The following is a 24238-nucleotide window of genomic DNA, read 5'->3' on the forward strand; positions in this document are numbered from 1 at the left end:
CAAATTTAGATTATAATTTCTCACATGTGGAATTCTGTTTAAAAGCAGGGGCAGTATATTTCTTCTTAGCCACCAATATCACTTATTTAGTCAGAGTTACTAATGATGGAGGTGGAAAGATTTTTTTGTGTACGTGAAGTAAGCTCCAATAGAACTAAACACATCTACACATTGTAGCTCTTGGGTACTCAAAGCAAAAAAGTAACAGATACACAGCACACTGTTCAGGAATTGTTTCCAATTTAAGATTTTTATTTTGGTTCTGTACTTTTGATGAGAGGTTTATGCAACAGACAACTGATAGGAAGAATTAGGGATAGCCCTGAAGTATTCCAAGGTGCCAGTAAATCAGGTAATATTAGCCTGGTGGAAAATAGGACAGTATCTAGTGTGAGATAACAATTCGAAAAATCGAAATAAATGATATACAATATGCAATTTCACACCTTGGTTGCAGCCAACCCTACCCGGGTTAACAATGCATCGATTTCCAGAAAACTTCAAAAACCCGTTGACACAAATCTGGGTAAAATAAAAGACAGTAGCTCCAAAGCCCAGAGCATGAAGGTTCCCCCAGTGTGACCAGGGGTTTCACTTTGTGGGAAAATCTGTGTAGCTAGAGAAAAGGCCTGGGAAACAGAATGGGATATAAAGTATGATCAGGCAAGAGCCAAAAAGGTGTTTTGTTTTGTTTTGTTTAAAGCAGAAGAGTTTAGGAAAGTAAATGTGAATTAAAAGATTTTGCTTGTTTCTCAGTCGGTTTGGGCCACAAACCATGAAAAGATTCATGTGAAAATGAATCAAGATGTATTACTTCAGTTCCAACCAACCAGAATGTCTCATTCTACCAAGGGCCAGAAGTCGAGTTGTTACAATGGTCTTGAACAATGATCAGTAAATCCCTTGCTATTTTCAGTCTTGCCCCAGAGCTTTGAGTGGGCCTGCAGGAAGTGGAGCTAGTGCAAATGGTAGATGTGACTTATGGACCAGCTCAATGGAATCTGTCCTAAAGATTGTTTCTAGAGGAAGAGAATAGTTAACTAGAACTTAAACAGATTTTTTGCTGTGTGGGGATTTAGACTGGCATTGACACTTTGGGAAAGCTTTAATCCGGTGACCATAACTTGAAGAGTACTTGTAACTGTTCTCCTTAGATAAATTGTCTGGGAATCCTCCCCTTGGCCAGCTCTTTGCCTTGCAGCAGCACATGTGCACTTCAGCTTCACAGGGATTATCATCTGAATCTGAGGACAAGACCTCATGCTTCTTTATGTCAGATTTCTTCTTCTTATTCCTTTTTGAATTCTCATCTGTCGAGTCTTTTAATGGGCCAGTCTCAACCTCTTCCAAAGGGTAGAAGATAAAATCAGAACTTAGCTCCTCCTCCTGCCTAGAAAAAAGTAATTGGAGTTATGTGGAGTCTGCTGGAAGGAAAGAGGCAGGACGTGGCTAGAATCATGTAAACACAGACTTACAAGTTGGCTTCAGGATTGTTTCTCCAGCAATTGTTCCACAGGCACTTCATATAATGAAAATAATCTTACCACCTGAGAGTTTCATATTGCCTGGATTTATTTCACTCAAGTCATTTTTATAAGACCTTGGGGGCATGAAAGAATCAGCACATAGTTTAGGCTAGGTTTAATATTCACTTCAACAAATTTGCATGAAACCCTACGTGCAAAGCATTGAGATCTATTGACCTGTTACATGGCCAGCAAACTGGATTTTCTTCCACTCCATATAATAGTCTGCGCATCCCTAGCTGAAGACTACCCAAATAATCAAATTTGTTTTGCCCAATACAAGATGTATAAATCTGAAACTCAGAGGAAAATGATTACTTACTCTACTTTGGACTAGCCTCTCACTTCTGCCACCCCCAACTCCCAGATGTCTCTATCTAAAGGTATATGTCATAAAAGTTTTCCAAATTAAAAAAAAAAACCCTGAAAACAAAATAAAGCATGCCAATGAGACAAGTTCTGTCAGGTCCTACCAAGCTGGAACTTTTGTGTATGGACAATACAATAAGTGGGTTTACCCAGAGTACAAAATTTGGAAGATATTACTTATGAGATGCTGACAGAATTTTCAGTCATCATCATTGTAGGAATAACATGGTTGGCAAGAATAATTAATAAAACAGGCATTTTCCAAAGAATGGACTATAATGAACTTCTTCCTTAACAAGCATGTCTTTCTTTGACCAATCATTTCCTTCCACTTAAACACACAACTGAGGGTACAACTTGTGTTGCTTGACGAAGGAGCAAAAATTCTTGGTTATAGCTCTATGTATTCACTGATGTCCTATGTGCCAACAACCATCTCTCTAAATCTGGAAAGACTTATCATTAAGTTGGCTATCAGGTGATGATTTTTTCAAGCACAGCAACTCTTGAAATCAAATTATACTCTGAATTAGTGAAGAGAGTACCACACAGATGAAATCACAAATCAAGTGAAGCATTAATGTATACAAATTATATAATGTACAGAAATATGTGTGTTATGTGTATATATATATATATATATATATATATATATATATATATATATGGAAAGGAAGAAAGAGAAAATGTTTTTTAAAGCAAAAAAGGAATCATTGGTTGTCTTTGTGTAAAATATAGGTAATTCCTTCTTATGTCTCCTTTTTTAGATCAGGGATAGATCCTGTCAGATCTAGCACTAAAGTGGGATAACTAAAGTTTTTATCCCAGGGATCTAAAATTTAGAGAACTTTTGCCAGTACTTCTTCTTTAGCAGGTTAATAAAAGCTAATCTTTCCATCTAGTTAGTAAGATTGATTGTTTAAAAATCTATTGGTTAGCATGCCACATAGCATGGCCACACTATGGATAAGCTCTTTCTGCCCTAAATCAACATCAGTAATCTTTTTGTGCTGTGTCCCTTTGTAGAGTAAAGTTTTCTGAATCTTCTCCTCCCATGGTGTATTTTGTTTCAAAATTCCTCTCCCCTCATCTTCCTAAGTTAGCTAAAAAAGGTTGATATGATCTTATGTTTCATGCTTTTTATCATCCAAGGAATAATTTATATCGTTTGCTTTAGGTGCCCACATTTCTAATTGGCTCTGGACACTGTACATCTTCTAACATGATTTTATGCTTATCTCTCAAAGAATAACATTTAAAAGTGGTTGAAGTTTGGGTGTTTGGTTTTGTATGTTTTTCCAAAATCTGTTGGACGCAGAGAGTTGGTCAGGAGAGGCACTTCTATTATTGATATAAATGTTCATTCCTTTATAAGAGCATGGAAAGACTTACAGGAAATGGTGAAGAGCAAAAGGAGCAGAAGTAAGAATACTGTGTACAGTAACAGCAATGTTGTTTTAAGAATGACTTTGAAGGGGCAATTAAATGGATCAATGGATAGAATTCTGACCCTGGAATTAGGAGAACTCTTACTAGCTGTGTGACCCTGGATAAATAACTTAGTACCAATTGCATCACTAAAAAAAGAAAAGAGGGGCAGCTAGGTGGCACAATAGATAGAGCACTAGCATTGAAGTCAGGAGGACCTGAGTTCAAATTTGACCTCAGACATTTAACACTTCTTAGCTGTGTGACCCTGGGCAAGTCACTTAACCCCAATTGTCTCAGCAAAAAAAAAAAAAAAGAAAGAAAGAAAGAAAGAAAGAAAGAAAGAAAGAAAGAAAGAAAGAAAGAAAGAAAGAAAGAAAGAAAGAAAAGAAAAAGGAAAAGAAAAGAGATTGATTTTGAATGACTAAGCAAAGGATGAATAAAGAAAGAAACTTCTTCATTTAAAGAATGAACTATAGATGTATAGAATAATTTTATATAAATACACATCTGGCTAACAGACATATAAGTGTATAATAAATCTCTCTCTATATATACATATACATATATATATACACAAATAAATATAACAAATTGGTGTATATATAATATACATATATGTGTGTATATTTATACATTTATTTATGTCTAATGACAGATAGCCATCTCTAAGGTGGGGTGGGGAGAGGAAAGAAAAAAAAAATTACATGATAGCTGTCATATCTAAAAGGAATAGCAAGTTGTACATAATAGATTTGCAAGTTCATGTATAATCATATTTTTATATAATTTATATAATTTTATAAAAATGCTTGTTCTATTCTATAAATTAATTTTAGAAAAAAGAATGGAGGGAGGGAAAGAGTAAGGAGACAGTGCCCAGAAAAGCATGATCAAATTAAATCTTTACTCAAATAATCAGGAATTACTTTGATAATTCAGAAGGAAGGAAGGAAGGAAGGAAGGAAAAAAGAAGGGAGGAAAGAAGGGAGGGAGGGAAAGAATGAAGGAATAAGAAAAGAAAGGAATTTACCTCAGCAGACCTTTATTGTCTATTCCATGCAAAGTACGAAAAATACAAAGTCTAAAACAAAGGAATTTGCTGAAGACATACAATATATAGACAGAAAAGTATATATGGAGTAAAAGAAGATAATTTTAACTGGAGAATCAAAAATTAGCATATGGGGAGGTAATACTCCCAACTGTGCTTGGAAGGAGGTTAGCAATGACAAGAGGTCAAGGGGCAGGTTCTAGTTTCTACATACATAAGCATCTTAATTTAATGAAGATACAATGTTTAACAGTGATTAAGATTTATTAATCTAATATGACAATGATAATAATAGTTAAATTGGCATTTATGTAGCATTTTCAAGTTTGCAAAGCACTTTGTAAACACTTCATTTTGTCCTCACAATAATCCTGGAAAGTAGATGCTATCATCCCCATTTTAAAAATGTGAAAACTGAAGCAAAAAAAGTGATTATTGAAGGTCACATGTTTAGTAAGTGAATGAGGCCAGATTTAAATTCAAGTCTACTTGACTAGTTCTAGCATTCTTGCCACTGTTAAAACATAGTAGTGGTTAAGGAAAATGATCATTTGCAGATTTTAGATTATGAGATGTGAGAGGTGGAAAGGACCTGAAAGAATATCTCATTTAACCATTTAGATCATCCATTCATCCAATCATCATCTCATCCAAACATTTGTTGTTATTGAATCATTTAGTCATGTTCAACTCTTTGTGATCCCATCTAAGGTTTTCTTGAGTACTAAAATCATTTGCCAATTCCTTCTACGGTCCATTTTACAAATGAGGAACTAAGCCCAAAACAGAATTAAATGACAGATAAAGAAACTTGCCCACTAAAGGAGAAATATGGTCACACAGAAAATAAATAGCAGAGCTGGAATTATGCCCATGTCCTGTGACTGCAAATTCAGTGTGCTTTCTACTATATCACCATGTCAGAAGATAAGTTTTATTCCCAAAATATACTATTGCATCAAAAAGGTAGTTAAATAGAGGCAAAGGCCTATGAGTTTTCCTTAAGAGTGCACTCAAAAGACTGGGATTAAGAAATGGTGCATTTGAACTTCAGATCTTTCTCCAAGAAGAGCCAATGAGTCTCTGACATTCATTGAAACTATTAACTTAACTCATTTGATATTAAAAGATTGCAAATGCACAGCTTCCTCAAAGAGGAAAACACTCATTACTTACAGTGGTTAGATTATGGGAAGTGATTCATCTTAAGTTAGGTCATAGACAGCATTGAATCTTTATCTTTCAATCAACTTCCTCAAGTCACAGCCGGGAAAACAATGTGAAGCAAGATAATGTGTTATAAAGGAGGAGCATTAAATAACCTGAGAATTATGATTTCCCCTTAGGGTATCAATTGTGAGCAAAATGGCTCCCTGGTGGGAAACCACGAAATGGATTTCTAGAAACAGAGCTAATAAGATGCTAATGTTTTGTGAAATAGGATTTGGAAATGGGAAGATAGATCCAGAGATCAGAACCAAAGCTGAGACATCAGTGAGAAGGAAACGGAGGCAGACACAATACCAGTTGTGTGTTACCCTACCAGTATTTTCTATCCACAGTAGGTACCATACTGGCTGAGTTAAAGAGAGAGAGCAGAATGTTGATCTATTGAAGAATGGCCCTAACAATTCTACAGATCAGTGATACATTGGAGTAAACAGAGAAAGCGTCAGCTAGGGAAATGAGGCAGGGTATCTGCAAGGACTCCCAAGGATTCCCTAGGAGTTTTTCTTCCTGTCTATTTTCTGGGGTGCAACTCCCAAGTTCCAGGGGGTTAAACAACAGAATATGGGGACTGTATGTGTTTCATAAATTGGAATTGGAAGGGGACTCAGAGATCATTTAAGATTAGATTATATATTCCTTGGGGGCAGGCTGTATGATAATTTTACCTTTCTTTGTATTCACAGTGCTTAGCAACAATGACACCTGAAAAAATGTTTAATAAAGGCATGGATACCAATGGATTGATCTAATTCAATTTTTTCATTTGACTGAGACCCAGAGAGGCTCCTTCTGTGACTAGCCAAAGCAGTAGAGTCAGGATTGGAACACAGGCCCCTGGACTCCAAATTCGCTCCTCTCCACAAACAGAGGGTAAATCCTCTGATCCCATCCCAAGCCCCATTTACCCCATCTGAGGGTTGTGATGCTTTTTGCTTTGGCTATGTTTTGATGTACTTGACTTGGACCTTCTGAGATTGTCAAAATTTATCTACAAAGAGGCTAACAGATGACAGGAAAAACAGTTCTTCAAGATGAACTTGCTTCCTATCAAGAAGGGGTTTAAGGGGTTTCTCTGGCAACCACACACTTCTACATTTCACTTCTAATTTCTTCCTACTTTTGCTGCTATCTCCTCCTGCACCATAAGCTCTTTTGATTCTAATTTTTGTATGCCTCCCAGCACTCAGGGCAGAATTCTGCATACAGCAAGCACTAAATCTTTATTGAACTGAATCCATTTTGTAAGGTTCATTTTTTTTTAATTTTTAAAGGGATTCTTCTGTCTCTCTGTTCTCAGAACAAATAAAAACCCATTTAAACAGAAGAGTTTTTAAATTAACTCATAGAGTTGTTTTCTTTGGGGCATATATTTGTGCACCAGTGGCACCAATGGAAGAATATAGGACCAGATGGAGACTTCTGAACCTTCCATCAACGGCACTTGGCTGCATCCTCAAAACAGGCTGCCTCCTGGGGGATAGGCATGGGCCTATAATAATAATTTAGGTGATACAGTGATTAGAATACTAGACTTGGAATCAGAAGACTTATCTTCATAAATTCAAATCTGCCCTCAGACACTTACTAGCTCTTCTATGACCTTGAATAAGTCACTTAACCCTGCTTACCTCCATTTCCTCATCTGTCAAATGAGCTACAGGAAGAAATGGCAGATCTTTGGCAAACCTTGGCAAATCTTTCTCAAGAAAACCTTAAATGGGTCACTCAATAAAACAATAGTGTGTATGTGGTGTTTATGATTCAGAGAAGTGGCTTTTCTATTATTCAATAAACTGACCCTGCTGAGAAAAGCCAAATGGCTATGGACCTTTGATGAAAACAGCTCTAGATTTGTACCCCTTCCTCAGTTTCTAAATCAAGGTTTATGTGCCAGGAAGTGTAACTGTCTTATATTATATTATGGAGGCTTCTAGAATGTATTAGCTAGCAAACTCTTCAGTACCCCTCAGCAGAAAATAGAAGCAATAAACAAAGATAACTCAGTCAACATGATGTTGAACTGTGACTCTATCCATTAGACAAGCAAAGAAATCATTGAATTACCTCAATATAATTGTTTTATAATTCAGCCATTCTCAATTGCTTCAGATTTCTGGGAAGTCAAGGCTATTTTATGAGAATGAATTACTGACAAGCTACCAAGCTACCAGTACCACAAATAAAAATACTTTTCACCCATATGCTGCAATGCTGTTTGCTTTTTTGGGTCATATTACCTACTATTCAGCTTGACTTGTCTGAATTACTGGCTTGTAAATTCCTCAAGGACAAGGACTAAGTCTTATTTCATCTCTGTAAATATAGGACCTAGCACCAAAGCTCTTCCTAAACCAATGCAAAAACTCTCACAAAACAATCAACTATTTCTTAAATGCCTGCTGTGTGTTGTTTGTTACTATACTGTTCAGTCAGCTCAAGTTATACACAACTCTGTGAACCCAGTTTGGGGGTTTTCTTGGCACAGTTACTGGAGTGATTGGGAAAGGTTAAGTGGGAACTAGATTAAGGAGTACTTCAAAATAGTTGTAGCACAGTAGAGAGCTAGATTTGGATTCAAATCTTGCTTTTTCTAACTGAGTAACTCTAGCCAAGGGACTTAATTAGCCTCATGAGTTTCCTTATTAGTAAAATGATATTCACAAGTGGGTTGTTGTGAGTTGTGCCTCACAAGGTTATTGTGAGGATCAAATCAGGTAAGTTATATTAATAGATTGCTTTGCAAATCTTAAAAGCACTTACAAATCATCATCATCATTTTTATTATGCCAGACTGAGGAATTTTTGCTTTTTATCCCAAAGGCAACAGGGTATCTAATTTCCACTCAATTATCCTAAAAAAAATAAATAAAAACTATTTAAAAGAGCAACATTAGAGAATACTACAAGCGGATACATACAGAGGGCAAAGTATTTAAGGAAATTTAAAGCTCTTTCCTTAAGAGCTTAAGGAAAATAGAGTTTGTTACTTTTCCCAATATTCAATATTTTTTGATTTGTTACTGATTGCAAACAATAATAATAATAGCTAGCATAAGTAAAATGATTTAAAGGTTCCAAAGTACTTCACAAATATTATCTCATTTGAGCCTCACAATCACAAATATTATCTCATTTGAGCCTCACAACAATCCTGAGAAAGTAGATGCTATTTTACCCCCATTTTACAGGGGAAACTATTGGTAAACAGATGAAATATTTACTAACAGTCTAGTTCTGGCACAGGTTCACCTCCAAAACATCTTAGAAGGACCTGAATGGAGACCTTACTTAAGTCTTACTAAGACTTGTGTGTACGACAGTGTGTTGGAATGCTTCTTTTTTTTTAAATTCCAACAAATAATTGAAGAGGTACTCACCATTAAAAAAATGTCCAAAAGTATGCTTTTTCTTAGAATTTCAAAATAATATTCATGGATATAATTATAGACCTTCACTAGACAAATGAGGATTAAGGGAAAGAATCATTATTTTCAGACAAAATGTCTTTTTTCTCCATATACTTAAAAGACTTTCTCCATACTTTTCTCCATATACTTAAAGGAAGATTGCTCTCTATTCGTTCAAAGATGAGAACAAAGTGTTATGGCATAAAATAATTTAGGAAATTCAAAGTTAGAGAATACTTACTTGGGAGGTTCTTTCATTGGTGTAGATTTTATAAAAGAACAAGAGAGTGCATATTTGTTTTGGCTGATTTTAATAAGACCACTTCTGAGGCAAAAATCCTATAATGACATAGACAGCGATCATTCAATCATTAATAGCCCACACCTTTCCTTCTCCCCTTCCCTCCAATCTGCCCCATCCTACTAGCAAGCAGATTCTCTGTGCCATTCTCCTTGAGTAAGTTTGAAGAAATCAATTTAAAATCAGGGTTAAGAACCTGTCCATGGTTTTATCGGTTCACTCATCAAAGTTGTCATCTCTGCCCTTCTCTGCAAGGATAGATTTATTTCCAAATCCATCCATCTACTCCTTTTCACACATCTGCCCTTTATTCTCTAATCCCAACATTCTTTACTTAGGTCAGACTCTGGTTATATATTTTTCCCAGACTTGCTGTTTGCCAGTATAGTCACTTCTCTATTCTTTGTTGAAGGCAAATCTACTTTGTCCTTTTAAAAAAACTGTTCTTTTATGTCCCTCATTTTATATTTCTCATTTTGTCCTCACCTATAGTTTTTCACCTCAATACGATGGGATATTTTCTATTCTTAATTGCACCTCAAGCAATCCTGCCTACATGAAAAAAATTTTGATCTCTCTCTTCCAATTACCAGATTCCTTCCACCACAACCAACTACCATCTTGTATTTAACTACTTTGTATGTATTCTAGATCTATATGATTTTTTCTTCCTCCCCCTGCCTTAGGATGAACTCAATACGTTTGTATCCCCAATGCCTAGCACAATGCCTGGCATTTAGTAGGAGCTAAAATTAAATGCTTTCTGATTGTTTGATTAATCTTTCCCTGTGCCTTTACCTATGCCTTTAATCACTCTAAATTCTTATATTTTTCATACTCTTCTCCAAAAGCAGTGCCTTCTGCCAAAATTTACTACTTCTTCCAAATGAGATTATTCACTGTTCATTTGCCTGTTAAATGTGTCCATGTCAGTATTATAATCTTAAAAGTGAGAGCAGTGGGGAGATTATATAGTGTTTCTGTGATCGTTTTTGCTTCTGGGATGGCATTTAACACAAGTTCTTAATCAACCAACCAATCTTGGCAGTGATTTTAATATATTTCAAAATACAACTTTACCTGCTGGAGGTCAACAGAACATAATTCCATTCCCCACTGCAAACATGGAATCCTCTACATGCATCTAGTACCTAAGCTGATTATAGTACAGTTTTCTTAATTTCCACCATGAAGGTATCAAGGTCTATTGTTATAATGACAATTTCTCATATTGTTTTCCCTTTCTCCCATAACCTCTTGTAACCTGGTGTCATTGTGTTGATGAATGCCCACTTACTCTTCTGTTGTTACACTTCAAAACAGTATAGAATCTGTCACATGGCTCATGTTCACCAGGTATTGCTGTAATAATAGCTGGAACATAGAAATCATATCCTTTTCGTATCACAATTTTGGCAAATACATAGTCTCCAACCTGTACAAAAGAATATATTTTGAATAGAATGATACTCTTTTAGAATAAATACATCATCTTTACATAAAGTTTAGGCAACATAATGCTTTTGAAAAGTTTTAATTACCATATATGAAAGACAAAGGGCCAGCCTCATGACTGGAAGATTGTGGGCAAATCATTTAAATTCATGATTGTAGGCAATTCTCTAATATTATTTAGTTGCAGAGAAAGGAGAAAAGACCAACCTGAATTGGTAGAGGCAGTTTCCTCCCCTGAGGTTTTCAAGTGAAACCATGTGGGCAGGCTCTATCCCTATGCAATAGAAATTAGTTTTTCTAGACCATCAAGCAGTTAATTTAATAATTTCACAGTACTCTTTGCTGGTCAGACTCTATCAGGAGCATTATATTAATTTCTAGAGTCACATTCAAAAAGAGATTGATAAACTAAAGTCCATCTAAAGGAAATGAATGGGATTTAACACAATGGGAATGGTTCAAAGAGTTGGGTAAATTTGTGGGCTGGAGAGGAGATGACTGAACTAAGATGAATATCTTTTGATATATCTGGTTTGAATATTTGATGGATAGAATATCCAGCCTGAAGACAAGAAAACTCATCTTCCTCAGTTCAAAGCTAACCTCAGATAGTAGTTAGCTGTATGATCCTGAGAGGTCACCTAGCCCCATTTGCCTCAGTTTCATCATCTGTAAAGAGTTGGAAAAGAAAATGGCAAAGCACTATCTTAGCTAAGAAAACCTCCAATGGTATCATGCAGCGTTAGACATGACTGAAACAACTCAACAATATCAATCAATAATGGATGCCTTCAATGACCACTAGAAGAGACCCTTGGAAGATTATATGATCCAAATGCCTTACTTCACAAATGATATAACTGAGGTGCAGAGGATACATAGGTTGAAAATGACCAATACAATATCTGAATCCAAGTCTTTTGACCCTAAAAGCCCCTATACCTCAGAAGGGCTGACATGCTGGGAAAACAATAGACTTGCCTTGAGTCATCTTATCAGTGATATCCCCAACTGAAAGTGGTTTCCTGGAGAATTTTGTATGGATCTCCTTTGCCCTTAAAAATCCCACTTTTTTATTTTCATATATGTCATAACTCCCTATTCTCAATAGAATATACACTTATTAAAGTCAAGAATTATGTTTTTTCAATCTTTGGATCTTCCAGTGAGGAAGTCCTTGATTTGAACTGAATGGCAAAAACTACTAAAAACTGATCAAAGTAATCACAAGGAACATTTCAGTTTTCTATAAGAAATGAGTTGGTAGCAATTACAGATGTCCCAAAATGGAACAGGCTGTATTAGAAATCATTTCCATTGAAATTCTGCTTTTCTAAGATGTTTGTCTCAGGGATCAACTAACCAGTAAGTAGTTATTAAGCATTTACAATGTACCAAGTACTTTGCTAAGGAGGCCAAACTAGAAATTGACAAAAGTCCCTTACAACTCTGAATTCAAAACTTTTTTTGACAGACTGCTCTTCAACCACTACCAATTCACCAACCAAAGAATATAATCAGAAAATCATTGTGAAATTTTAACTTTCCAAAGCTTGCTTCTGCATCTTTTTACATCACCAATTTACTATTTAGAATTAGGGTATTGTAGGGGATAGAGGATAAGACCCACAATATCTTTTATGAATTCATAACTAGATGATACCACAAATTTTATCCATCCAAATATAATATACGCTTTTGAGGGCTAATTATATTTTAAGGCCTAGAAGATATAGTTAGTTAAATATAATGCCAAGGGAAAACAATGATTGCATTGATCATAAATTACTTTTAATTTATTCTTGTAAATTTAAGAAAAGATAATAAATCACGGGCAAATTATAGTCCCTCTGTTACCCTGTATTTTGTTGGAAAGAAGGTAATATTTCTAGCAAGGCAAGTCAATATGCTTATATTTACATTATGTGCATTAATTAAACATCTATAAATTAGCAAGAATAAAATGATAACTTTGAGCCACAGAAAGAGTAGCTAATATTTCTTCAACCAATAGTCATTAAAGAATCATATTTTACTAAATAACACAAGTGTGGCATGTCATCAGCAGCTTTTGTGCTGTGCCAAATGAACAGAATGAACAATAGAAAAACGTAGTTTAAAAGAATTGCTTGTTTTCCTACCTGTAGAACTGGACAAGGCAAGGTACCTCCCATAGGCGTAATGAATACAATGGGCACAGCTTGAGCATCTCCATATTTGAACTGCACAAGTGCATGTGTGGGGCTAACACATTTTACCACAGTGCCTGAAATGAATCAATTTAAAAAAATTTTTTTGAAACCTACATTCTACATCAGATAACCACGAATTCTGTTGATCACTAAATAAACACTTAGTCTCTTAACAGTCTTTTTATCTATACATATGGATAAGAACCACAGAATCTCAAATTAGAAGAATCTTCATAGACTAATATTTAGTACTTGCTTGCAGATTTCATTCTTTGTATTTCTAGTTCCAGTATATAGCATACCTGACACTTAGTATAGAGTTTAATACATGTTTGCTGATTGATCAACTAATGACTTGAAATAAAGAGAAACATAAGCAGCCCATTTTCCTTTTGGACAGCTTTAACTGTTAGAGAGTTTTTCCTTACCTCAGGTGTTGCATTCATCATGATGCAATGGAAAAGAATTATCAGCAGAGACTTAAGAACTTAAATTTGAATCCCCCCTCCAGTGCTTCCTACAATTTATCCTTTGGAGAAATCTCTTTGGGCCTCTAGTGTTCATTTATAGAATGAATGGATTGGCATAGATCATCTCTGGGCCCCATCCAACTTTATAGCTATGAAGTCAAGAGTCTTTGAGCCTTTGTCTGACTTTCTGCCATCTCCATCTTTTTTTTGTGGAACCACACAAAACAAATCTGATCACCCTTCATTATTACAGCATATCAAATACTTAAAAGCTACCCACAGTGTTTGCCCCCTAAGTCTTTTCTTTTCTAGACTAAATAATCCTTAATATACTGATGTACCAATACACTTTTTTGGAAAATTATGTTTTGAATCCACATTCAATTTCTCTAATTCTCTCTGGATGTCAATGACACTTTCCATCACAAGTCTATTGGAATTGCCTTGAATCACTTCATTGTTGAAAAGACCCAAGTCCACCAAAGTTGATTATCACATCATAATCCTGTTGCTCTGTACAATGTTCTCTTGGTTCTACTCCTTCACTTAGCATCAGTTCATATAAGTCTTTCCAGACTTTTCTGAAATCAGCCTACTCTTCACTTCTTATAGAACACTAATATGCCATAACTTATTTGGCTATTCTCCAACTGGTGGGCATTTTTGCCCATGTGAGTACTTTTCCCTCTTTTATGATCTCTTTGAAATACAGATCCAATAGATATGCCACTGAATCATAAAATATGCATGTATAATCCTTTGGATATAGTTGCAAATTGCTCTCCAGAATGGTTGGATCATTTCATAACTCCATCAACAATGTATTAGTGTCCCAATTTTTCTATATCCCCTCCAACATTTATCATTATCTTTCCTGTTAGCTTAGCCAATCTGAAAGGTATGAAGTGGTATCACAGAGTTGTCTTTTTAAAAAAATTTATTTAGTTTTTTTTTTCAAAGTTGTTTTAATTTGCATTTCTCTAATCAATAGCAATTTAGAGCATTTTTTCATAGGACTAGAAATGACTTTCATTTCCTCATCTGAAAAAAATTGTTCATATCCTTTGATCATTTATCAATTGGGAAATGGTTTGTATACCAATACACTTTGAACCAATCCACCTATGGAATGATCCTGAGGCTCCTCACTATCCTGGTTGTCCTCAACTAGCATATTCTAGCTTACTGATTTTTTTTCCTAAGAACTGCCAGGTAGAATTGAACTCAGGTAAGAACCTTTGGAAGAACAACTTATCTTTTTTTAGCCTGATACAATATTTTACAACTGGATAGACATAAGCATTTTATAAACTTTGCTTATAAAATATTAGTGAGAGGAGTAGGTACCCAGATAAATGAACACAGGCCTAGAGAATATGCTGAGTAGCAGCAAATATTTGGAGCTACTAGATATAGTGGATAGGGTGTCAGGACAAGAATCAGAGAAGGTTCATCTTCCTGAGTTCAAATCCCACCTCAGACATTTCCTAGCTGTATGTGACCCTGGATGAGAATCACTTAAGTTTCTTTGCCTCAGTAAAAGAAGGCAAATCTGTAAAAATTTGTTTTTTACATCTGTAAAAAGATCTTGAAAAGGAAATGACAAATCACTCCAGTATCTTTGCCAAAAAACCCCAAATGGGCTCATGAAGAATCAGACAATCACCACAAAACAAATATTCTTCTTGATAAAAAAAGATTATTCTTATGTACATGTACATGTGATCCTTTCATCTAGGTCTTTTTGCCTTCCACTCATATAATTTACAGAAGCTATAAGGGACCACAGAGGTCAGTCAAGTTCAAACTGTTTCTAAACAGGAATCTCTTCAACATCCCTGACAAATGGAACCAGCTTCCACCTAATAACCACCAGTGATGGGAAACTTACTATGTCCATTTTTGGAGAAGCCTATTTTTTATTCATCTCTTTTAGTATCCTTTACTTATATCAGTCTTTCTGGATAAAAATAGGTATTTTTCCAGTTGTGACAACTAGGAAAAGAAAACTATGCTTTCCCCAGAATCCTTTTCTCCAAGTGGAATAAAACCTCTAATGGTAGAAAAATGGGAAAGATGACCAGGTTAAATAAACCAATGTGCCCTCTGTGCCCAAATTTACAACTAAAAATAATTAAGAAGCTAAAAATGCTGAATGTTCCCTTGTGGTGTAGCTGTAATCAAAGAGGGCACTGTAATAGAAAAAGAAAATTCCTGGGCTGAGGTTGAGGGGGTCTGGCATTTAGCCTAATGGAATTTATGCTCCCCATTAAAAGGGGGTTGTAATTTTTAAGGGACATTTTAGAAACAGATATACTTAACACAGCAGCTACAGTTGTGCACAAAATTCCTTTCATAGATAGAAAATGTGTATACAAGTCCCCATTGTCCTCCAGAACAACACATCTGGCATCCTGACCATGACCACCCTCTTACAGCCCCATGTAGCCTTGGCAAACTAAGTTTATTTGCTACAAAAGAAACCAGGTGTTGATTTTCTGCCTTGACCTCAGCCCAAATATCTCATTTCATTTAGTGTTACAAGGAGGCCAAGGTATTTTTTTTTAACTCAACCCCCCTTTCCCTCCTGTAATTTTTGGACTGAAATATTAAACTTGATTTTAAATGAGTCTAAATAAAATAACCAACCAACTAAGTAATATTAAATACCTACTATATGCCAGGTACTTTGTTGGCTGTTAAAGAGATAAAAATACTTTCAGATGGGCTACCAGAAAGAGATCAATTCAATTCTAATCAATGACAAAACCCAGTTAAACCACTCCTCCCTCTCCCAAAAGTGGAGCTTAAGAGTGTAGACAAAACAAGAGCTGAAGTTTCTGTGATGTTTTAGACACGGTCCTACAGTTACTCCTTATAATTGCCACGGGAAGTCAGTAAGTATGTAGGGGCAATCTCCATTTTACAGCTGTTGATAACTAAAGGAGACCAGTTACAAGCCTAAGGTCAAATAGAGCCAATCAGTTATAGAGATTCTTTCATTATTCTTCCTACTCCAATCTGGCATCTCTGCCTAGCTCAGACATGGCATCTTACAGAGAGGGCCCATTACCTATAAAAACAGTATGATGTGGCGAATATAGAAATCACATATAGAATGGGGACTCTATGCTTGCCTTCTCCATGGATGGGAGGGAGGCAAGAGGGAGAGAATTTGGAATTTGAAATTAAAAAAAAATGTTAAAAAACCCCCAATGATGCAGTATTACTAAAGTGGAGGGAGTGTATTTTTTTGCAGATTAGAAAAAATAAAGAGTATTCCAATAAGATGATTATATAATCTTTTAAGCTTTACAAAGTATTATCCTCATAATAACACTGTGAGATAAATTGTCCTCTTTAATTAGGAATGGAGGGATATGCAGGTCAGAATAGATGGTCTGGATCTAAGTATTTCCTAAGTATGTGAGAACCATTCCAACCAATCCAGTATCTCTTCGTAAGTTATACTCCCAGGAAAATTGCCTGGTGGCATTGAAAGAATCTCAGGGCCCATGATTTAGAGCTAGAAAGTTTAGAGGTTCTTTCAAGTCCAAGCATCCTATCTTACAGATGAAGGAACTGAGGCTAAGGGAGATAAAATGAAATAAAACTTGCCTGGGGTTATGCAGCTGGTATGGATCAGGAAGAGGGCTTGAAGTCAGCTAAGACTTTATGTCATATTATAGCTCTGATCTCCTAAGGTTAAGAAATTAACCCTGGATCACACATCTGGAATCAGTACTAGACTCAAATCAGTATAGCCAGTTAGATGACTAATCAGGAAGCTATAGTCATAGCCCATCTCTCCCTTCTAATAAAATGACCATGAGCAAATAATTCAATCTCTCTGAACCTCATCTCCATCTTTAAAATTAAGATATCTATAGTATCACCTCCTGAGACTTTTTGTAAGATCAAATAAGGTCTTCTGTGTAAAAAAGCTATATATATAATATATATATATAAATATATGTTAAACATAAACATATATATTATAAATATAATAAAACTAAACTATAGAAACTTAAAATGTTATATAACTGTCAACTATCCTTTAAAATATGGATTCAAATCCTGGCTCTGACATTTATCACCTGTGTGATCTTGAGGTTTTTTTTTCTCTCCCTGGGTCGGTCTTTGCTCATCTGTTAAAGTGAGTAAGTGGAATATCTATAAGATTCTTTCCGTATCTAGGTCTATAAACTGATAATCTTGAGTCTCTGACTTTCAGTCAGCCACACAGCCTCTCCTATTTTTCACTGTTGTCTAGGGAGACAAGCAATTGTGTGTCCTTCTCATACTGTTTTTCCATGTGGTGAGCAAACCAAACTACGGCATAGTTGGGAGAAGCACTCAGTTCATTTAACTAACAATTGCTGATTCCCTCTAGTATATGAAAATCCTTGCTGCGGTCATGGAGATGTTTGAAATGTTGTTCAGTCACTTTTCAGCTGTATCCAACTCTTTGTGACCCAATTTGGGGTTTTCTTGGCAGAGAATATGTAGTATTTCATCATTTCCTTCTCCAGTCCATTTTACAGGTGAGGAAACTGAGGCAGAAAGGGTTAAGTGACTGACCCATGATCACATTGCTAGTTAAGAGTTTAAGGCCACATTTGAGTCTCTTCCTGATTCCATTCTCTAGCCATTGCACCACCTAGCTAGCTGCCCATGTTTGAAATAACCAAACCAAATGTATGTTGCCTTAGGCAATTAGATCATGCAGAAGATAATACCTTAGAGATTTTTCAGGCCCTCATTTTACAGATGAGGGAAGAAAGACTCTGGGAGAGAAGTAATCTCCTCAAGATCACACAGGTAATTAGTGTCAGAGCCAGGTTTTGAATCCATACCTTAAAAGATAGCTGAGAGTTACATAATCTTTTAAGTTTTTGTGAAGTTCTATAGTTTTTTTTTTTTTAAAGTTACTTTATAAACATAGATGATCTCATTTGATCCTTCCAACAAGCCTGTAGAGATTTGTTTAAATCCTACATCAGACTAGATTTGGATTTAAATCCCTTAGTCAACCTGCAACCTGCAAAAATGGGGATAATCAAAGTACCTACCCTATACAGTGATTGTATGTTGAAAGCACTTTGTAAACTTTAAAGTGCTATTGGTAGTATAACAATTTTTAATACACATTTTTAGCACAATGCCTAGAATATTGTAAGACCTTAATACATGCTGGCTAATTGGATTTGGCCCAGCCTCATTCTGAGTTAGTTTACCACTATCCCAATTACTGCCTCTATTAAACTAATTCATTAACACCAAAGATGATTTTAAAGTTTTCAATGAAAAATATCCTAAAATTACCAAAATACTATCTTTTCAAAATTCTTCTCAATAACAATGATGCAGGCAAAAAAAGTTTCAAAAAATCTTATGAAGCTTTAAAAAGTCATAATAATATTCTAGAAAATTCAAGCACTTTCCAAAAAGCTATGCTTATGAACACAGAGCAGGTTTTTAAAAGTAACAATCCAATTAAACAATCTTTTAGTAACTTGTTACCTATCAGATATTTTCAAATTTGATTAGATGCTTACTAAATTGATTTTCTTTTAAATTTTCCCCTAAATGGTTTCTGTATTAGGTAATCATGGACACCAAGGCCAAAACAGCTGTACCATTAATCACATGAGAAAAGAAGCGAAAAAATAATTTTAAGTTGTTATAATTAATTTAAGGTTTAATAAGGAAAAATGTAAAATCTTTTTCTTAGATTCAAAAATCAATTTCACAAGTTCAAGATAGGGAGGCATGGCTAAGTAGCAATTTGTCTAAAAAAAATTTTGTCTTTTTCTGAGGGCTTTAGAGCCCAGTTTTTTTAAACTGTGGTTTGCAATTCCATATGGGTTTCATAAATGAATGCAGGGGTCACAAAATTATGATTTGTTATGAGTAAATATTTGATTTGTATACCTATTTTATAGACATACTCCCAGGATTGTGTAAAAATTTCTCCAGTGAAAAGGAGTCCTGAAAGGAAAAAGTTTAAGGACCAATATGAATCAACAATATTGAGCAGCATGCAAGAAAACTAATGCTCATCTGGGTCTACATTAAGAAAGAAAGAAATTAGATGGTGATAATTCAGCCTAATTCAGCCAGACTACCTTGGTCAGATTCATCTGGAAAAGTCTGTTCATTTCCACATACTAAACTTTAGAAATGAAGTAAACTCATGTATTAATTAATCACTTGCTGTGTTCTAGGCTAAGCCCTGGGGCAACCAAAAAAAAAAAAAAAAAAAAAGGAAAAAGAAAAAATGTCCTCTACCTCATAGAATTTACAATCTAAAGGGGAGGTAACTGAAAAACAACTAAATACAAGATGTGTTATGTGTGTTTTTACACACAGAGAAAGAATAAATCGAGTATGTTCAAAAGACAATCAGTATGATAAAAAGAACTTGGATTCATATCATAAAAGGAATGGTTGATGGAAATAAGGAGATTCAACCTAGAAAGGAGGAAACTTGGGAATGAATGCAGATAGCATTTTTCAAGTATTTGAAGAACTGTTACATGGAGATTAGAATTTGTTCTGCTTCGGGCTGAGGGGGATAAATAGAAAAGTAGCAAAGAGGCAAATTTGGGTTTGATTTTAGGAAAGATTTTCCAGTAATTAGGGTTCTCCAAAAATAGAATGGTTTGCTTCAAGACTTAATTGTGTTCCTCTTTATTGAAGGTTTCCTCCAATGATTATTTGTAGGAGTTGAGAAGAGTGGGGGTGGGGGTGAGGTTCCTTTTCATGCACAGGTTGAATATGCTATCCACAATCAGGCAGAATTGGTTTCTCTTTCATTTTCTTAGCTCACAACTACTATGTGAAGAGCTCAAATATTTTTCTCTTCAAATTTTTTCTAAAAAACTAAAGCAGTAAACTATTATTATTTACTGGGGTGATTTTTTTACTCTACAGAAAAACAGACCTAGTATGGGTGAACATGGTAGGTAATATCTTCAAGTATTTGAAGGCTTATCTTGTGGGAAAACTTATTCCACTTAGTTCCAGAGATTAAAATTAAGAGGAGCATTGCACAGAAATTAGAGGCAGATCAGTTAAGTATGAGAAAAGATTCCTAAGAATCGGGAGTACCTAAAGGGAGATGCTCTGGCTCTCAAGTCAAAAGAGGTCTTCAAAATGAAGACTGAATAATTTGCTTCAGATATGTGTTAGGCTAGTGTTTAGCATGGTTTCTGAAAGGCTCTTAATAAATACTGATTTACTGGTTGACTGACCAGAGCAAAGAGCAATGGCCTTGGAATCAGAATCTTTCCTTTACTATCCATGTGATCTTATACAAGTCACTAAGCCTTTCCTGGCTTAATTTTCTCATCTGTAGAATGAAAGAGTTGGATTATGGCCAATGAGGTCCTTTCTAACTCAGAACATATGTTCCTATGATCTGATTAACTTTGAAACTATTAAAAGATCCAGAGCTGGTAAAGCCCTTGGAGGTCACTGAGTTCAAGCCCCTCATTTTGGCAATGAGGAAATCAGGATTTTTCTCCTCCAAGGTTGGAAAGTTAATAAGGGCCAGAACTAGGATTCAAAATCAGGTCTTTGGACTCCAAATGCAGCATTCTTTCTTCTGGACCATTATAGTCCCAAAATGCTATAACTTGATGCTGAGCCAGCAGGTTGGAGTCCAAATTGCTTCAGCCTTACTGTTTGTCTTTCAAATTATTTTCAATTGGTTTTATAAACACCAAGCTGAATAAATCAGGAGCAGCTTTTTCAACCCCTAAGAAGGTTTTCTACAGTTACAGAAAGAAAACATAGGTCCCAAGCATCTCTTTTCGGCCTTCCCTTTGCTTCAAGACTGGTTTACAAGATATAAACTGATAGGCCCCCCTTTTTAAACCATGATTCCATATTTGTTCTCACAAACTAAGTTCCAAGGCAAATTTTCTAAGTTTACAAATCAAATTGTTCCAGTTGTCAGCCCCACATCTGCCCTCTGGGAACTGAAAAAAATCCAGCTGATATCTGTCTCTAGCTGTCCTCCTTGGTAAAGAGAGATTCTGGAATTACATTTTATCTGATGATTTAGATGGTGTTGCCAGAGGCCTAATACACTTTGTGCAGGACAGCTGTGCTCATATGCAAATAAAACACCAACTTGTCAGGAATCCTCTCCCCAACAGAAACACTTCCATCTCCCACTGAGGACCGCATTAATGACAAAGTCCTGGAAATCTCTGTTAAGAAATAGGTCTAGGTCCTGATCTAGAGGGCACTGACCTACAGAGTTAACAATTCCAACCTGCTCAGATTTCCCAGATAATTATAGAGTTCATCTGCATCAGTCATCATGGCTTCTGGAAAGATCCTTTTTCATAAATTCCCTTCTCAGAAGATCCACACATCTTTTCTGAGCCATTAGGAAGTAGAGCAGCTCAAAGCCCAAGATCTTTGTCCTAAAGGTGAGCCTTTTCTCTCTCCTTCCTTAAATCTCTCAGGTCACTCTATCTGTCTTTATATTCTTTTTAATCGAAGCTCTAACTTGTAATATCTTTTTTTTAAATCTGTTATTTATTTCAATAGTGTGGAAATGTCTTTCACTCATTGTCTATTAAGTAATAGCCAACAGAGAAGTATCTAAAGGCATTGAGAGGTTAAGTGATTTGCTTAGGTCACCCAATTAATATGGGTCTGAGGCAGGTCTTGAATGAGACTCCAAAGCTAGACCTCTAGCTTCCAAAGCTAATTCTTCTCATTACTGTCCCATGCATGGTCTAGCTTATTTGATTTTAGGATGATAGGATTGTTAACTTAAGAGGTCATTTAAGCCCAACCTCTTCTGGAGAAGGAAATGGCAAACCACTTCATTATCTTGCCAAGAAAACTTTAAATGAGGTCCAAGAGTCAGACAAGACCAACCAACAGCAACAAAAAGCCCAAACTTCATTTTAAGCTGAGAGAGATGGCTAATGATATCCTCTATTAGCCCATAAACTTCTTGAGGGCAAGAACTACTTAAAAAACAAACTTTGTTTTGTACCCCAATCTTTCACTTACCCAGCATTGCACCTTGTACCAAGGAGATTTAATAAGGCAAAATTGAGCTTAATTTTGAAGTTTGGAAATTAACCATTAATCAATGTCAATTCATTACTAAGGGACCAGTAACAAACAAATCTGTTGATTCTAGATGAAATCATCTATACAACTTTCTCCTCTGTGCAATCAGGAGTTTCAGCTATTAGTCAATAATCAATAGCACCAAACAAAAATGTAACCAATGAAATTAGACAGGTAGTCACAACACCTTGTAATGAAGTTTGCCTTGTGCTAGGGATAGCATAATTATATTAAATCTAAGGAAAACACCCCAAACTGATTTGACCTAAGAATTTTATCCTCCATGCACAGTTGAATCTGCAAATGCATTGGTAAAGAGATAGATTTAAGTGTTCTTTTTGGGGTTTTTTTTTTTTGGTTTGTTTTACTTTTCACAGGAAGAGGGAAACACTATTTGAGCAGGGGAATGACAGGAAGGTAGCCAACAGGAGACAAGAAGGCTTCAATAATCCACAAACTGCATAATCTATTCCTGTGCAATTAAGAGTAAATATCATTCTGAGGCTGTCTAAATAATATAATGCCTACAATCTATGTTATCACTTTTTTTTTAATCTATCTTGGAGTTATCTTTTGCTATCTTTTGTCATGTCTAACTCTTTGTGACTCCATTTGGGGTTTTCTTGGCAAAGACACTGCAATGGTTCACCATCTTCCTTTTCCAAATGAGGAAACTGAGGCAAACAGTTATATGACTTGGCCAAGTTATATAGGGTCACACAGTTAGTAAATGTCTCAAGTCAGATTTGAATTTAGGAAAATGAGTTTTCTTGACTCCAGAATACCTGCATATTCTATCCTTTGTGCCACCTAACTACCTTATTGTACCTTAGGAACTTTCAAAATACAAAGTCTACCTGGAAAGTAAAAGCCATTTTCCTCTGATCTTGCAATAACTTTCTGGCCTTTGAGAGGATCGACTCTTTTGTTTTTGAATTTCTTTCCTTGGCTTTGTTGTGATTTCTGTAGGATTTAAAAAAAAAAAGCAGAGATATAGAATGATTATACAAAATTTGATGCAGTAATGGTAAAAACAATTAATATATGCAAAATCTCTAAAGACTTGAAAATATTGTAAATTATATAGCAAATATTCTATGTGTTCATCTATTAAGTACACACCTCCCACATATACATATATATACACACACATGTTTCTCTCACACATATACACATCCACACTTACCTACCCATATATATCCAGGTCATTGAACCCAATTCCCTCACTTTACAAATGACAAAAATAGACTTCTGGAAAGAGAGGTGCCCTCCCTAAAGTCAAAAAGGCAATTAAAATTAAGACTTGGGATTTGAACCCAGGTGCCCTAATTTCAGAATTAGGGTTCTTTTCACTGAGTCAGACTGCCTCTCGTATGGAAAAAAAAAAAATCCAGTAGACTGTAAGCTTCTTGAGAGTTAAGAATCCATCTTTTTTCACTTTGTATGATCAGTAGCTAGCAGAGTGACTAGAACAGAGTATTTGATAATTTCTTGAAATGATTATGGTTTAACATGATCACATCTGAGTTTGTTTGCAGTGCAGTCATCAGCAGTTTCTTCCATATAGAATATGGAGGAGAATAAACAAAGAAAGAGCAGCTAGGTGGCACAGTGGATAAGAGTTCCAGACCTGGAGTCAAGATTCTTTATCTTTCTGAGTTCAGATCTGTCCTTAAGTTATTTGTGTGACTCTGGGCAAGTTAC

The 24238-nt window shown here is 35.5% G+C and overlaps 1 protein-coding gene across 4 annotated transcripts in view; it reads right to left on the bottom strand.

The window, feature by feature from the left end:
- Nucleotides 1–24238, bottom strand: part of VWA3B (von Willebrand factor A domain containing 3B) — a 230197-nt gene that overhangs the window by 18953 nt on the left and 187006 nt on the right. For 3 of the 4 annotated variants that reach the window (XM_051984661.1, XM_051984662.1, XM_051984664.1), the window contains 5 exons: nt 23392–23497; nt 12912–13036; nt 10613–10750; nt 9256–9353; nt 232–1390 (listed from right to left, as the gene is read on the bottom strand). In XM_051984661.1, coding sequence (XP_051840621.1) covers nt 1048–1390; nt 9256–9353; nt 10613–10750; nt 12912–13036; nt 23392–23497 — 810 coding nt within the window. In that variant the 3' untranslated portion in view covers nt 232–1047. Of the gene's footprint in view, nt 1–231; nt 1391–9255; nt 9354–10612; nt 10751–12911; nt 13037–23391; nt 23498–24238 lie in introns of those variants that run through there. The other variant, XM_051984663.1, reaches the window with a different exon arrangement.

Source organism: Antechinus flavipes, chromosome 3 (genome assembly GCF_016432865.1).
Source record: "Antechinus flavipes isolate AdamAnt ecotype Samford, QLD, Australia chromosome 3, AdamAnt_v2, whole genome shotgun sequence".
Classification (NCBI taxonomy): Eukaryota; Metazoa; Chordata; class Mammalia; order Dasyuromorphia; family Dasyuridae; genus Antechinus; species Antechinus flavipes.